The sequence below is a fragment of the Amaranthus tricolor genome, chromosome 3 (assembly GCF_026212465.1).
Source record: "Amaranthus tricolor cultivar Red isolate AtriRed21 chromosome 3, ASM2621246v1, whole genome shotgun sequence".
NCBI classification, from domain to species: Eukaryota; Viridiplantae; Streptophyta; class Magnoliopsida; order Caryophyllales; family Amaranthaceae; genus Amaranthus; species Amaranthus tricolor.
The window spans coordinates 37112272-37129032 of NC_080049.1; the positions used below are offsets into that span (position 1 = coordinate 37112272).

General features: G+C 31.0%; 1 protein-coding gene across 2 annotated transcripts; it reads right to left on the minus strand.

The window, feature by feature from the left end:
* Positions 1 to 3843: 3843 nt before the first annotated feature.
* LOC130807617 (uncharacterized) lies at positions 3844 to 14307 on the minus strand. Of its 2 annotated transcripts, none has more exons than XM_057672888.1 (21): positions 13817 to 14307; positions 13205 to 13337; positions 12230 to 12366; positions 12083 to 12128; positions 10349 to 10561; positions 9740 to 10243; positions 9527 to 9661; positions 9185 to 9400; positions 9007 to 9096; positions 8671 to 8918; positions 8478 to 8566; positions 6487 to 6527; positions 6124 to 6154; positions 5888 to 6010; positions 5528 to 5745; positions 5354 to 5449; positions 5065 to 5177; positions 4828 to 4963; positions 4649 to 4753; positions 4219 to 4553; positions 3844 to 4137 (listed from the first exon to the last, which is right to left on the minus strand). In XM_057672888.1, exons 1-20 carry the CDS (start codon positions 14089 to 14091, stop codon positions 4353 to 4355), a joined length of 3150 nt encoding a protein of 1049 aa, XP_057528871.1. In that variant the 5' UTR covers positions 14092 to 14307; the 3' UTR covers positions 3844 to 4137; positions 4219 to 4352. The 2 variants fall into 2 exon arrangements, with proteins under 2 accessions (XP_057528871.1, XP_057528872.1); XM_057672889.1 differs by having other exon boundaries at positions 4219 to 4534; positions 13817 to 14266.
* Between the last annotated feature and the right edge of the window lie 2454 nt (positions 14308 to 16761).

A 16761-nucleotide genomic window follows, 5' to 3' on the forward strand; every position in this document is an offset into this window, starting at 1 on the left:
CATAAATAAAATTGATAACTCTTTCGGTAATACATACTTTAATAATGTTTCTAATTATAAGCCACCAAGTCTCACTCCTAAGAACTTATCCCTTATAGTTATAAACTTGTAATATAAGAAAATTTTATTTAGAATAATCCAACCTATTTATGATTTTCCTACAATAATCTCACATATTGATTAATCATGAATAATCCCAACTTTAAGGGATGTTTGCCTAAAGTAAACTTGGGTAACCCAATGACCTGCTATAGTAGGTAATTCATCAAAAAAGTAAACTAAAAATTAATCTAAAATTCGAGAATAATTTTGAAATTTACATAAAAAATTCTAAATAATAAAAAAAATCATAAATTTTTTTAAAACATTTTTAACATTTTTTCGAGATTTTATTTTAATTTATTTTTTTTTGGAAAAAAAAACAAAACTTGTTTTAAATGGTTTGAGTACTGCCGTACTGGTGCTTTTTAGGCAAAATTGCTACTCCTATATCGGAAGTTACTAGTACCAATTATGGATTGGTTTGATAGTTAAAGGCATTTCTTTACATATTTATAATTAGAATTCGATTTTCATTACTTATAAAACGATCAATTCCTCTTATATATATTAAAATATCCTTACCATAAAATAGAAAAATTAAAAATAAAACTAATATTCTAACCGTCATTATCACAAAATTCATAACTCTTCGAGAATTCGGACTTCTATATAAATATAATAACTTGTTGTCAATAGAATATATTATAGAAGTATGCACTCAAACTTTTAATGGTTTAATTTTTTATATTATATTGAAAATAAATGTAGCAAAAGGTTCACAATTTACGAGTTTGAATATTATTTACAGACGTCTTCTTTCAAGTTAAGTATTTATAGTCAAGACTAATGTTTTTCAAGTGAGATGCATGAGCCAAAGTGTAATACGCTCAGATATGATTAAATGAAGAATGAGGGAATTAAGAAAAAGTAATTTTGATTTACATGTAAATTAGGTTTTTTTGATTTATAAGATGTAAAGTTTTGATAAATAATATTAGATCAATATAATGATAAAACTTACTTGGTTCTTAAATAATCTATGATAATTTATGAAAGTAAATTCATTGTTTCAAACAGAAATTGAGTATTAATTATTAGTTTCGAAAGTTATTTATGATAGGAGTGGAGCATGTTAGCAATTACCAACCTAACAGACAACAAGCTACGTAGAACATGGTAAGTAAGAATCATTCTAGGGACAAAAACCTTTTAAATTACTTCTATATAACATTATTATTATTATTATTATTATTATTATTATTATTATTATTATTATTATTATGACAATATATAAACTAATGATATTTCTTTCAAAATATAATGCATGTAGGAGCCAGCCAAAGTATTCCTTCAATTATATATGCTAATTATTTTGCACAAAAAGAAGCTAAAAGGGAAAAATAATTCAATTAAACAACAAAAAATATCACATTAATTAAGCAATTCTATCTTACAAAACATCAATGATCATTAATCAAACTCGGATTATGATATTATAATATAAATTATAATAATAATAATAATAATAATAATAATAATAATAATAATAATAATAATAATAATAATAATGGTGTTCAAACTAATGCAACAAGTATATAAGTTTAAATAATAAATTGATAAAAATATCATTTATAATATTTTCTAAGAAATACTCTTCAATTCTTTTTGTTTGTCTCATTTTTTTGTTGGGTAAGTTCACCCTACTTGTCCCATTTCTATTTTAAAACCTATATTTATAAGTGGTCTCTTCATTTTCTTAATATTAAAAATACCCAACATTGCACATGGGTCTACTATTTTACGTGATCCCCTCAATTCTTAATATTAAAAAAACTCAATATTACACATGAGTCTACTATTTTAGGTGGTTCGCTCACTTTCTTAATATTTGTGCCCAAGCCAAATGGGACAACTAAATTGAATTGAAAGGAGTATCTTTTATTGAATTCAAAATAATTACGAAGTTTATAAAATAATAATAATAATAATAATAACTTGTAGTAATAATAACTTCTTGTATAATTTAAACCTAATTGTCGTATTAGCTTATCTTAGCTTGATTGTGATTGGTATGTTATCCTTTGTAGTTACTAAGCAGAGATGGTAATGGTATAATAGCAGGATCCACTGATCCAGGTATAGTGGTAGGCCGGGTTAATGTTAATACCGGTCATGGGGTTGACTTGCTAATTATTATAGGTTAAATGATTTATTGATTTTGATATGCTTCTATTAAATGAAAGTGTAAGTAGTAGTTAATTAACCAACAGATTTAGGAATTTGGATTTAGCTACATGCATCTTAGGGCCCAATTTTGAGGTACAACTCTGGATTTGCGTTGAATTGACTTCATTATCATTTTTTTTTTAATAAACGTATCCATACAATCAGTATATTTCTTTATATATTTCTTCATGTGAACACTTTACAATCAGTATATTTCTTTATATATTTCTTCATGTGAACACTTTAAAACTGTAAATAATCACTTTATAATTATAATTGGTAAAATTGTAAGTGATCACTTTAAAATTATAAGTAATTATTTTAAGACTATAAAAAAATAATCACTTATAATTAATCATCTCTAATTGTGTCGGCCTATTATATACTCCTTCCTATTCTACCCATTAATCCATTTATTTTTTTTCACTATTCAGTTATCACTCTTAATTTGTATTTTATTCTTAGTCTATAAGTTAAAACATAGTCATTTACAATCTTGTTTAATTCGTCTCAATACAAAGATTATTAATATTTATTTTTTATAATTTTTAATTAAAAATAATTAGAGATATTAAATGTTAAAATGTTGCCTCGACATGTGTGAAAAACTAAATGGGACTAATAGGTTGAATAGAAGGTAGTATATTTTAAAATATTCTTGTGAGAGACGGCCTTTTTGAGAGACCATCTCTAATTGAGTCAGCCTATTATATATATTTTAAAATATTATAAATAGGCATTAAGAATGATTTAAGTAGATATTAAAGATATTGAAAGTAGGCATTAAGGATACTGTAAGTAAGCATTAAGGATAATGTAAATAGGTATTGAAAATACGGTAAGTAGACATTAATCTTTAATGGAGTGGGCTTGAGATACGTCTCTCAAAGAGACGGTCTCTCAAGAGACTATCCGTTAATTTTATTACTTAGTATTGTAGGCACATACTAAACGTGTTGTGAGAAGCTAAAAAATCTCAAACAATTAGACGTACATTTGTAAGTATTAAAAAATTAAATCTCAACGTGTAATAATATTGAATTAAATATGTCATCTCAACAAAAGAAATATATAAGAATAGTATATAACAATATCATAAATACATGTGCTCTCCATCCTTATGAATTTGTTATCATATATTAACACGTAAAAGTATTAACTTGATTTGCATAATATAGTAAATTAAAAGAAACATAGGAATACCATAAGAAAAAGGAAAAGCGAATGGAATATAAAACAAGAAAATGAAAATGATACTCCCTCCTATTCATAGAGAATGGGGTGAAAAAGCACTTAAGTAGGTGAAAAACTCTCTTTTTCCATAAAGGGTATTGATATTTATGTGTTATTGTGTTGTTTTAGTAAGGGTAAAAAGATAAAAAAGAATGACAAATAAAAATGGAACATTTTCAGTGAATTAGCCCAATAAGAAAATGCTCCATTTTCTATGAATAGGAGGGAGTATTAAGTAGGTATAATATTGTATGACAAAAGAAGTGTATTAGTATTTAGTAGTTTGATTATGGAATAAGGCAGCCCAAAAGATTGAACAAAATCAAAATTGCAAACCAACAATTGCAAACATCTGACATATTAATATATTATGATATGATGTACTCCTCAGACCTCACACATTAATAATCGCAACCAACGATTATTAAGCATTCTCCTCTTTCACAAGATTCATACCCCCAAATATACACATGTATAAATCAAAATCAAAATTGAAAAATAAAAAATAAAAAGAATACAAAACTTTTACTTCCAAGTTCCAAAGAATTTGAAACCTGCAAGTACAAATCAAATTGCGAAAAAGCCGATACTTTCTCACCGACCAAAAGCAGCAGGCGGAGCCAAAACAAATGTAGCCTGCATATCATTAATACATCAAGCACAACGTGAGAAGCCAAAATGGGTTAAATTACATAAAACAAGTACAATATGAAGTACCTGCGAGCGAGGGTATTGGCTATTCTCATCTTCAAGCACACAAGCAAATCACTTACTAGTTACTACTCACACAATTCATAGAAACCATTTCTTTTTTCTTGTTTTTCAAATAGACAAGCAATGACGAATAGGAATCAAGTTTTTGGAGCCAATGAAGCAAGAGCAGTAGCAAGTGCAGGCGAGAGCGTACTCAGCAAGGCTTGCATTTGATTGCCGTACATTGAGATAAGATGCGAAAAGGCCCTTCCGATTAGGGCTTTTACTTCATTAGTCTCAACAGGTGATAATGCCACTTGAGCGAAAATATTCACCAAATCTGGAACAAGTGATAAGATCTGACATATTTTTCAGCACAAAATTCAGATTTTGCGAGCCAGGAAAAGTCAGACCGATGAAGTAGCTAGTTAGTACAGCGATAGATGAATATTACCTGAGGATGTGATGATAAAACAAGATTGCAAACACAGCTATAAACAGCAATAGACTCCTCATGATCTTCTCTTAAAGGAAGAGCTTTCAGGAAAACAGGGAGGACCTGAAACAAGAATGAGTTAACTATCCCGAATCATCAACATTTTAAGAAAGCTCTCGATAAAGCTTAGTACTGACCTGATTTAATGGGATAGCCTCCGGGTGTACCATAATCATCCTTGCCACAGCACCTGCTGCATTATCCCTCACGGCATTATCTGGTTCAGATTCGCCAAAACGTGGGTAAAGTCCTTTCAAGATGTCTCCATAATATCTAATACTGATGTAAAGGAAAACACGATATTCTAACATAAAAGAAAAAACCAATTGTAGAAATAAGGCTGTAAAACTGAAATTTAAACAAAGGGAGGATACTTCAATGCCACTTCACCACCGTTTCTGCAGAACTCACCAACGCAAAACGCAGCATTTCTCCGATTTGTTGCATCAGAAGATACCAATTCTTTTAAGACCAATGGCATCACCGCCTGAACACGAGTCAATATTTTATGAGAAGGTTCAAAACCTAGTGTTGAAGAATGATATCAACAAAATCATGCAGCTTTTATGGAGTAACACTTCGATTAATTTTAGGAATCTAGTCCAAGTAGTCCTAACAATAAGGTGCAATCACTTTCAATCAGGTAATCTAACAAAATATTACATCAACATAGCCTGCTATAGGTGAGCCCATGTTCTGCGCAACTTCTGCAAGGGTTGCAACTACCATGGTCCGATCTTGTGGTGGACGTGAATTTTTCTGCACAACCAAAATGGTTAGATGAAAAAATCACAAATATGAGTTAATGATAAATTATACATTTGAATTTATACCCACCGCAAATTTCATCAGGGGGTTAAATAGTTTGGCTAGCACGGGTGCAAAATGAGGACCCATGGCCTTGGAAAATGCTGGAAGGAGGTCAGAAACTGCATCCATTAAGACCTCATCATGTGTAGCGTCATCCTCATCATCATCACTATCTGATTCAATCTGCTGACATGCAGACTGCTCATTAAGAAGCATTAGAGTGGCATCAACTAGCTGCGGCATATCTGAAATAAAAATAAAGACATAACATGATGAGCTTGCATTGAAGGGGGACAGGTGTAATAACAGCAAGAAAGCCTTATTCTCAGCATATGAGGCAAAGAGGAAGACGAAATTAAAAAGCTCCATCTGAAGATTAATACTAACATGGCTCAATAGGCATATATCCTGTATCCTTGATGATGTCTGCTATACCCATACAAGCTTGAGCTACAACTTCCTTGTCATCATCCTCGGTCATAGTTTTAATTAATATGTTCATGACAGTATCTGTCGATAGAAGGGAGAATAAATTGTAGTCAACATGGGCCCAAAGGTGGCCATTAAAAGCCAAAAGAAAACCGATGTTGCTCACAAAACACAATCTTATAAATAGTAATTACCAAGAACTTCTTTTGCTTTTGCTGAACCGTCCTGCAACCAATGACGAAGGAAACACAATTAGTCTTTGCCTTTTCCAGATGATCAGGACTCGGGACACAGTTAGGTGTGAAGAGATTGACTAGTAAACTGTTCAATTATTTTCTTAGATGTTGTGTCATGAAGATAGATTACCAGAAAATATGAAGAGACTTCTATGATATCAATGAAAAATATGCATCAAATTTCTAGTAAATTGTTTCTCACAATGGCACTACAAAATCAGAAAGTGGATAAGCTGTGGGTGCCAGTAACTATTTTATCAGATACAGCACATAAGGATAAAGAATAAGTGAAGCTATATGAAATAATCATGATACACTCACCACTTGTCCTTGGTAGACTGCTTGTGCTGCTATAATTATATCTGCAACCAAAGCATAACTAATTATACACTCATAAAACAAAATATAACACATAGGTCATAGCTACATAAAGACTTTACATCTCGTTTGGATGTCAAGTGTCCTTCTTTGTCTTGGAAAACTACACATGCACACATCTACATACATACTCCTCTGTCCCACTTAATTTGCCCCATTTTTCATTTTAGTATGTCCCAATGAATTTGCCTCATTTCTATTTTTGGGATGACACCACCACTTTACTTTTTGCATTCTCTCTTATTTCTAAATACCCCACTATTTTAACTCAATTGCTTAATCTCTATGCCAAAAGTAAAAGGGGCAAAGTGGTTGGGATGGAGGAGTATTGAATTTGCTACAAGTACAAAATCATGCTTTTTCAATTTGTTTGGGTTGAGGTAAAACATGACAAAATATTTGAAACGATATATATGCTGACGAGAGATTAAAAATTAAATGTGCGAGTGAGAATTAGTATGAGTGTGGGGTAATTTTTTAAAAAAAAAAAGAAAATGAAGCAAATATAGGAGGGCAGATGAAAATAAAAAATATAGAAAATTGAATGGAACATAGAAATAAATCAATAATGTATAGTATAATTTTCCATTAATTTTTTGTTTTTCACTACTTTAATAAGTTAGCAAAGTTTGTCTCTCCGTTCTCCAATCTATAGACACATCGGGATTGACCACGGATATAAAGTGGAAAGTGGACAAATGTGGCAAGAAAAGCGGTAGAAAAGGGTCCAAATAATAAGAAAGAAAAGGAGGGGGAAACCACAATCCAGGAATGAAATGGCTTTGCTTATTTCTATAGCAACCAAAAAAAAAATTTAAAAACTCATGCACCATCATGGACCAACAACAATCATTCATATATAAATAGATTATAAAATGGTCTAGAACCCTGTCACTTGGACCACACATCAAAGGGTCATTTGATGAACAACAATGAAGTATGACTGTATGAGCATTGCACAAATATTTAAAGGTATAAATATTTTCCTATACAGTTTATGGTGTGTAAATAGGTAAAGGTAAAAATCATATAACATTCAGGAACAAGACTACAATGGCCACAAGCCACCATATACTCATTATCCTATCTTTAGATATATGACATATCTGAATTCCAGCTGAAGTGCTAAACTATTTTTAAAAATGTTCTGCCTTTACCATATAAAACCTCAAAAGAGAACCCCAATGGCCTAAAATGATCCAAGCAAACCTTGGAAATATAGTGATGCTTTCAGATACAACAGGAATTGATGAATAATTTACCAAAAAACGAAAGAAATTAGTAATATTACTGAATTTTTGACTGAACGGGAAGCAACAAAGCAAAGAAGCCTTAGCTGTTTCTCATGAAGATCAGCTGCGGGACATTAGATTGGGTAGAATGACAATGAAACCATAAGCATCTTTATAGCGGTGATAAACTTTGATGTTCAGATTTCAGAATAAACTTTTCCCTATCTAATTAAATTAGAAAGTTTCAGCAGGGTGGTACAAGTAAGTGACTAGCACAACAAACAATTCATTTGAAGAAATCCTTCATAAAACAAACCTATATTTTTGTAGTTTTTCAATTTTTTCATTGATCTTTCTTTTTTGATTGCCAACAGATTCATGCTTTTAATTCGCAACTGTATAATCTCACTCAATTTCCTTCCACTACTCATCAAAAACTAAGAAAAGGTTGAATTATATAAGTAGACATGAAGCATTTTACTGTTCCTAGTTACATAGCCTAAAATGGTATAGATTTTTATATTGAAAAGTCCACTTTAAAAGGCAGAAGTAGCCTAAAATGAGTGTTTTGCATCCAGCAAATATAACATACAATGGTCAATGTATAGCAGTATAAGTAGATCATAAGCACATACAAGGAGAAAGTAAGTAGAACGGAGGCCAGGCCGTGTAAAAAAAGGCACAGCAGATGTAGCTACTCACTTTTCAAGGCGATGATGGCCTGAAGTCTTACATCCTCATGAAAGTAAGTAGAATGTCGCACCAAGATTTTTATAGTCTCCTCCAAATATCTTTAAAGGTACATCAAGGATTTCAAACTCATGACAAGTGAAGGAAACAAAAGAACAAGATGCAGCAGAAAAAAAAAAAAGCACGGTTGAAACAAAAAGGATACGGTTCATAAAATCTTCTGGTATGAAGAGCAAAGAGTCCTAGAGCCTGCGTAGCAGCTGCCTTTTCATCTAACACTCCTGTTCTTATGCTAATATTTCTTACTCTTGGTTCATCATGAGCTTCATCATCTGATGAGACTCCGCCAAATCCATGAACATTTTCATCATCATCGGATTCATCAATGTCGACAGCAGAACCATCATCAAGATTGCAAGAGGAAAATGCCAACGGCACAACATGTGAAAGGTACTGCGGTTTAATTAACAAGTTATTCATTCATATCAATATAAAAAAAAAAAATGTTCGCGTAATTACAAAAGAAAATGATCATAATTACATTGACAAAGCCATCATCCAGAATTTCGGCCACATTGCTGAAGAATCCATGGGTATATTCGCGCAGCTCACTGAATTCCAACTCAAAACCCTGAAAATGGCAAGAAATTTTTATATTATAATATACCTAAAGAAAAGGCAGCCATCCCAAGTTCCATACACATTAAAAGATATAGAACCTTAATTGCAGCTTCAACATAAGGTGGCAATACGGACTCCATCCTTGCTCTCCCAGCAGACATTGCTACTATCCCTACTAACTCAGTGGCCCTTGCTCGTGAACAGAGGTCCTCATCATTTGTTAAAACCATGAAATTTTTCATCAGTTCAAGGACCCTTTCAGCATATGGTAAGAAAGCCTCGTCTGCAGCAGATGCAACAGAACCAATCGCAGACTGGGAAAAAATATAAAATAAAAATGTTCAATCTTGTGAAAAACGCTAAGCAAGATGCATGAATCTGCCAAAAGGAACACACCAAGTGAGATGTGCAACAAATATATAATATCTAAGTAATCTAACCATGCAAGTCTCTTGTAAGTTCCGAGGACTGTTTTGAAGAGCAGCTAAAAGCTTCCCCATTAAAGGATCAATAAAAGGAAGGATTTCCTCACCCATATTCTCACAAAACGCAGCTAAAGCATAGTATGACTTTTCCTGCAAAGGAAATCCATAGCAATCATAAACAAAAATAAATAAATTATTGAAATTATAGGAGAAAATATCCTGCCTTACCTTCACATCATTAGAGCCATCCTCCAAAGCGTTTAATATGCAAGGCAGCACACTCTCATAATGTGATATAATCTCAGGCTGCAGGTGCTCAGCAAACTGACCTAACGCAAATGAGGACGCGCCTCTCACCATCTGTTCCGGATCTCGTAAACACCCCAAAACTATATGAAGAACAGGCTTCAAATTACTTTTCATCAAATCCAAGCAACCCTCAGATATAACTCCCAAAGCTGTGACTGCAGCTTCCCGAAATTTAGGATCTACATTTTGACAGCTAATAGATGCGAATTCAAATATTGGTTGAAAAACTTGCTTTGGGAGGTTCAAAGCCATTGTGTCAATAACTTCAGCAGCAGCTCGATCAGGGGCAAGGTCCTCATCATCATCCCTGTCACTTGACTCTGCAAGTAAAGGGCAGATGACATGCAAGACTGGCATAATCAACTTGTGTTTTTTAAGAGAATTATATTTATATTTTGCTAGCCAGGAGATTATTTGAATAGCCTGAGAAACAAAGTCATGGAAAAAGTTGTCATTATGAAGCAAATACTATGAAGTCTATAATTGATCGATCTTACAAATTTCATGTGCCAGAACACATTGTCTAACCTGATGACGGGTGCTCACATCCAAATTCTGATTAGAGCAAACCTCAAGAGAAAACTGAACTATAGATTTAACAGAATCTCCCAAAAGTGGAGCAGGTGACTCAATCAGCTCATCAAATATTTCAAAGGCAATTACTGCCACATCTTCTTCTCCAGCAACAAGACACTGTCTTGCAGCATGCAATATTCCAGGTATAAAATCTCTGAATCTAACCTATATTAAGCAAGAAAACTAAATTTCATCAGTAAATATAGAACTGAAAAAAATTTTTAAAGAAACAACTGGTGATTTTTTAACCTACAAAAGTTAGTTTCAGAAAAAAAAAAGGCACTTTTTAATTTGAAATTGGGACAATAACACTAACTTGAACTTTTGAACTTAAAGACGATTATTAGCAAGGATCAATTTCAGACAGACAAAAGCTAGAATTCTGGTTATCAACGTCAAAGAACAAGTAAAAAGAACGATAAGAGAGAACTTAAAATTCAGCAGAAGGATAATGTATTCCTGAGAGAATAACACAATTGTGATTTTTTTCTAGTAATCTGCGGGATCACTAATTGATAGCTCAGGAGTCGCTAATCTCAAAGGCCTTCATCAATAGTAGAAATTTTATATTAAATCACATAGCATGAGAAAACAATTCAGATTACTAAAAGTAACTTGAACAAGCTTATAAGAAAGACGGAAAGTTATATGATAATATTGCATTGTCGATCTTACTCGTTTTACTAGCCTATAGCTTGTATTATTTACATAACATATCCTTCTCGAGTTGTTATTACACACAAAAAAATTCCTTTTTTTCTCATATAAAGGGAAAAGATGGAAAGAAGGAATGTCGGTTGATCGTTGTTTCTGTTTGTTTATTCTTATAGCCAAACCTTAATGGCAAGTTTTTTGTTCTTTTCTTCTCATCTTCTCTTCTATTCCTTTTCTCTGTTTATCTTGTTTTCTTTTCTTTTTCTCTTGTTTCTTCATCTCATCCTATTTTTAATGACTGAGAAAGGTTCCCACCTCAGTACTGAAAAAGTTGTTGCCAACGACAAGGGTCATGTGATTTTATGTTTTATACTTTTTTTGATTTTCAATGTCATATGAAATAAGTCCTATAATGAACAAAAAATTAGTCAATTCATAGTGAACATGATGATTTTGAAAACTAACAATTTAAAAGTGAATCGCTTAGTTTAATTTCATATTTTTGGTTTCTAGCGTTCAAAAAGTTGAAAATTAGAAAACAAAGAAAAAAAATAACATATGGCCCTAAATGTTTAAAATGAGGCCTAAAAATTAAGATATAATCAACGTTAAAAACCCTAAAATAGAAACTAGAAAATTCTAAACGAGTTAGTTGATTAAAATCGGATTGACCAGATAAATGTTGTGATATCAAACCCAATTAACTAAACGGGGTAGGTTTAAATAAAGGGATTTTTTGACCTATTCATATACAACGCAAACACGAACCCGTCTAGGTTTCGTTCAAATCTGAGAATTGTATGTCTTCGATGTCTAAAAGAGGACTCAATATGGAAGCAAATATCTTAAGCCTAGTTTTTGCCTTATCGTTAAGATGGGATACTATTCTGATTTTGTTGCAAAAGAAAAAAAAATTCACCAATCCTACTTGATTTATACTACAAAGTAAACCCCCTAGGCCCTAGGAAGAATTCTTGATCAATAAAGAAAAGAAAAATAAAATTAAAATGCATGAAGAACATAGAAACTCACCACTTCAGATGCATCATGTGTAAACTCTAGAAAAGATCCAACAGCCCTGTCAAAGAATATTATATACACTATGATTATCAGTCAACAAGAAACCTATTCCACACAAGCAAAACAAGAAAACTGAAGTGAAACAAGGATTCTAATTACTTGAGTGCTGCAACTCTAACTCGGCTACTTGTCTCGTCATGTAAACATTTAAGCAAAAGACTTTGAAGGTCTGCAAAATGCGGCCGAAAAGTATCCCCAATTGTTTCAGTCAATGAGCTGAAAAGAATCAACGAAACCTAGCATGAAAACCCAAAGTCAATCTGTTAGCTTATGATATCCTTTCTGAAGTCAACAAGCCGCAAAATATGTGGGTACAGCAAACACTAAGAAATTTTCTTGCACAACTCGAACAAGAAATTCATACTCAACTCATGCAAGAAATCACATTTACTTGTGATTATTGCTGAAGATTTCTGATATTAATATTCGCAATTACAAGCTTAAGGCTTAAGATACATAGAGACAACCTCTTAATATTAAATTAAATGAATGAAACAAAATCACATATTGTTGAATATGTTTATATTTGAGAAGCAATGACTGTTTGATGGTCAACAATGTAACTCTTAGTACTATTTCTTGTTATTTTTAGTGTTAAAATTTCAAATTTTCAAAGAGTGCATATTGGACTGTCAATTGGTCTTTTATTAGTAAAACTCTTATGATATGTACATTTAGATACCAAGTTACCAACATAAACCAAGAACTGGTCAAAAAGGAATATAAACCTAATGCTTCTGATATGAGGCCATATAAGATCTGTTAAAATTCTTCTCAGAATAAGAAACCTACTTTTTACTACTATTTCCACAGTATGAAAAAAAGATATACCAAGGAATATGTCTGGCCACAATAAGCCAACATACTAAGGATGGCTTCAAGGACCAAAAAATGGACCTATACCTCAGAGCCATCAAATTCAACATTGAAGTGAGACAAATGTGGCAGTAAGCAAAAGCAATCAGGTTATTTGAGCAAGCAAAAAAGTTCATCAAAGTCAAGTTAACAAATGGAAGACAGTCGTGACAAAATGACAACCAATCTGTTAATAAGTGCAACAGCAGTAAACCATACCTCTTTGTGATCCTCTTGTGCACTTTGACTACACTGGAATAGAAATGGTAACAAATCAGGCCACTCTCCAGCAGGGACAGCATACTTTGCAATGACACTCACAACATTTGCACTCGCTCGTCTCACCGGAGTGCTGCAATTGCAGAACCATGGAACTATAAGCTTCTTTTGATATTGAATTTGAACCCAAAAACATCATTTTCAAATTAATTGGAAACAATTTGTAAAATATCAATCATTTTAACTGAATAAAAATATCATTTCTGGGACAATTTGGGTTTCAAATAAAATTCCCTTAAAACTCCACCAAAATAACTGGCAGTGTCTTGAACAATCAACAAAAGGATGGTTCCTCAAAACCACAATTAAAATTAAATTGGCTTTAAACAATCACTCAACTGCCCATTAACAATCAACCATCAACACAAAAGTCTACTCTTTTTTCAGCCATCAACTATTAATTTCTTCAACAATTATTCCAATATAACTAATAATACCTAAAGTCTTAAATGTATTATCAAATCTTCATATATAAGACATGTCGGGCCGATAAAAACTATTGACAAAGAATTATTGAAAAAACAAAAAAAAAAAAAAAAAAAAAAAAAAAACCTGTGCTCCATGGTGATACTGTCAATAAGAGATTGTTTAACAAGTTGTCTAACATTAGGAGCAAGTTTAGACCAATGACCAGTAATCTTTTTTCGCAACAAAACAGCAGCAAGTTGACGAACATTGGGAGTTTTAGCAGTACGAAGATGATGAACTAAAGCAGGAACAACTTGTGGGTCTTTGGATAATCTCTTAATTTGATCTTCAGCTTGTCTTCTAGCATCATTATCGGGCATCAAGAATTGAATCAGTAATAATTCTAGTGATTGCGACATTTTTGTAAAAGTTCTTCGTCTTCTCTGTGTGTGTAGTGTTAGTGTGTCTCGGAGAAGAAGAAGAAGAGGAGGCGAAACCTAGGCCTGAACAAAACCAAAACCCTATGGGCTATGCGGCTCCTAAATTTCACCCAACTTCCTACTTTAGGGTACAAATTACATCACTATTTTTAATAACAAATTCTCATAAAAAACGTCTCTCAAAAACAACATTTTTTAGGGGTTGGCCATTTAAGTTTTTAAAAAAATATTCAGAATTTAGTTTAATTAAATAATTGAAATTATAAGTTCTAAAAAATTAAACTCCCCCATGGCCCCATTAAATATGCATATTTATGTCATTTTTATTTTTTCTTTATTAACTTTTTCACCTTTTTTTTCTCAATTTTTCCCTTCTTAGGCTTTATTTTCTCAAAATTTCTCCATTTTTCATACCATTACTTGTTGAATCAACAAGTTTGATTAATTTTTTCATCTTTTCATCTTTTTTATTTTTCTTTTTTCATACATAAACAAATTTGATTCATTTATTTGTTGAATATATATTTTCCTTTTTTAGGGTATTTTTAATAGATTTATTTGTTTAATAATATATATTTCGTATGGATAGTATGTAATTTTTTGTGTGAATAATATGTAATTTTTTAGTTACATTAATGAAAATTTTATAAGAAAAAAGCAAGCTTGATAGAAGATTATTAATCCCAAATACAAGAACACGAAGTTGTGTTATGTCAAATTGGAAACAGAAGAAAGGACATGAATGAAGTTGGTATTAAGAATACTCTAAGTAGTCATTAAGCGTACTGTAAGTAGGCATTAAGCATATTGTAGGTAGACATACATACTCTAAGTATTCATTAAGCATATTGTACGTAGGCATTAGACATACTCTAAGGATACATTAAACATATTATAAAAACGCATTAAGAATGATGTAAATAGGCATTAAGAATACTATAAGTAGACATTAAGGAAGATATAAGTAGGCATTAAGCATATTTTACGTAGGCATTAGGCATATTGGAAGTTGACATTTAGCATTGTGTAAGTAGGCATTGAGAATGATATAAATAGGCATTAAGGATACTATAAGTAGACATTAAGGATGATTTAAGTAGGCATTAAGAATGATGTAAGTAGACATTAAGCATATTATAAGTTGACATTAAGTATATAGGAAGTAGGCATTAAACATACTATTAGTTGGCACTAAGTACACTATAAGTAGGCATTAAACATTCTGTAAGTTGGTATTACGGATGAAGTAAATTGGCATTAAGGATTATATATATATATATATATATATATATATATATATATATATATATATATATATATATATATATATATATATATATATATATATATATATATATATATATATATATATATATATATATATATATATATATATATATATATATATATATATATATATATATATATATATATATATATATATATATATATATATATATATATATATATATATATATATATATATATATATATATATGGTAGAGATCCAGTAAGAAGGGGTGTGAAAGTAGGAAGGATAGGAAGGAGTAGCTACCGTTGATTGATTAAGATCTAACGGTTTAAAAAAGTTGTCTTAGCAGAAGATCTAGTAACACATGTTTATGAAGAAAGCATCACATATTAATTTAGAAAACATCACAATTTCAAGTGACACATGTTTATACAGAAAGTATCACATATTAATTAAGAAAACATCACAATTTATTTTTTGTTATGAACCGCGTGCAAGATGGACCATTGATTTAAGATCTAACGGATGAAATTCCTTCCTATCCGTATTGTCCTATTAGATCCTAAATCTATCTATCTATCTATATATATATATATATATATATATATATATATATATATATATATATATATATATATATATATATATATATATATATATATATATATATATATATATATATATATATATATATATATATATATATATATATATATATATATATATATATATATATATATATATATATATATATATATATATATATATATATATATATATATATATATATATATATATATATATATATATATATATATATATATATATATATATATATAATCCCTTTACATTTTAAAGATTTTGTGTTTTAATGCCTACTTATAGCATACGTAATGCCTACTTACATCAGACATAATGTAAACTTGCATCATACTTAATGCAACCACTAGTGGAAAAAAATGTATCTGCTGCGTGTCATTTGCTGCGGTTTTTTATACACGCAGCAATAAATAAGAAAAAGAATTTATAAAAAAAAAATCATCAACTGATGCGGTTTCTTCATTGCCCGCAGCAATTACTCACTTGGCCACTCAATTGCTGCGGTTTTATATGAGCCCGCAGCAAATAGTTCATAACTGCTACATTCAAATGCTGCGATTTTTGTGTAAGCCCGCAGCAAATAAATTTCATTTCACAAAATTAAAACCCGTCATTCAATGTTTCATTTCACAAATACTACTCGACTACTGTTGTATAATTCTCTCAAACCCACCATTTTCGCAATAAACTGCTTCATTCTTCATCTTCATCTTCTTCTAAAACCCATAAATTCATCATCTGCTGCTTCTTCGCAAACTGATTCATAAACTGATTCAAAAACTGATTCATAAACTGTA

What these genes read in the sequence shown, in the direction of transcription:
- LOC130807617 (XM_057672888.1), bottom strand. Translation starts at nt 14,091, where the DNA reads ATGTCGCAATCACTAGAATTATTACTGATTCAATTCTTGATGCCCGAT. An exon ending in ATGGCTCTAATGATGTGAAG is followed by an intron (nt 9,662 to 9,739) that starts GTAAGGCAGGAT and finishes TTTCCTTTGCAG; the next exon opens with GAAAAGTCATACTATGCTTT. An exon ending in CTATAGCAGGCTATGTTGAT is followed by an intron (nt 5,178 to 5,353) that starts GTAATATTTTGT and finishes ACTCGTGTTCAG; the next exon opens with GCGGTGATGCCATTGGTCTT.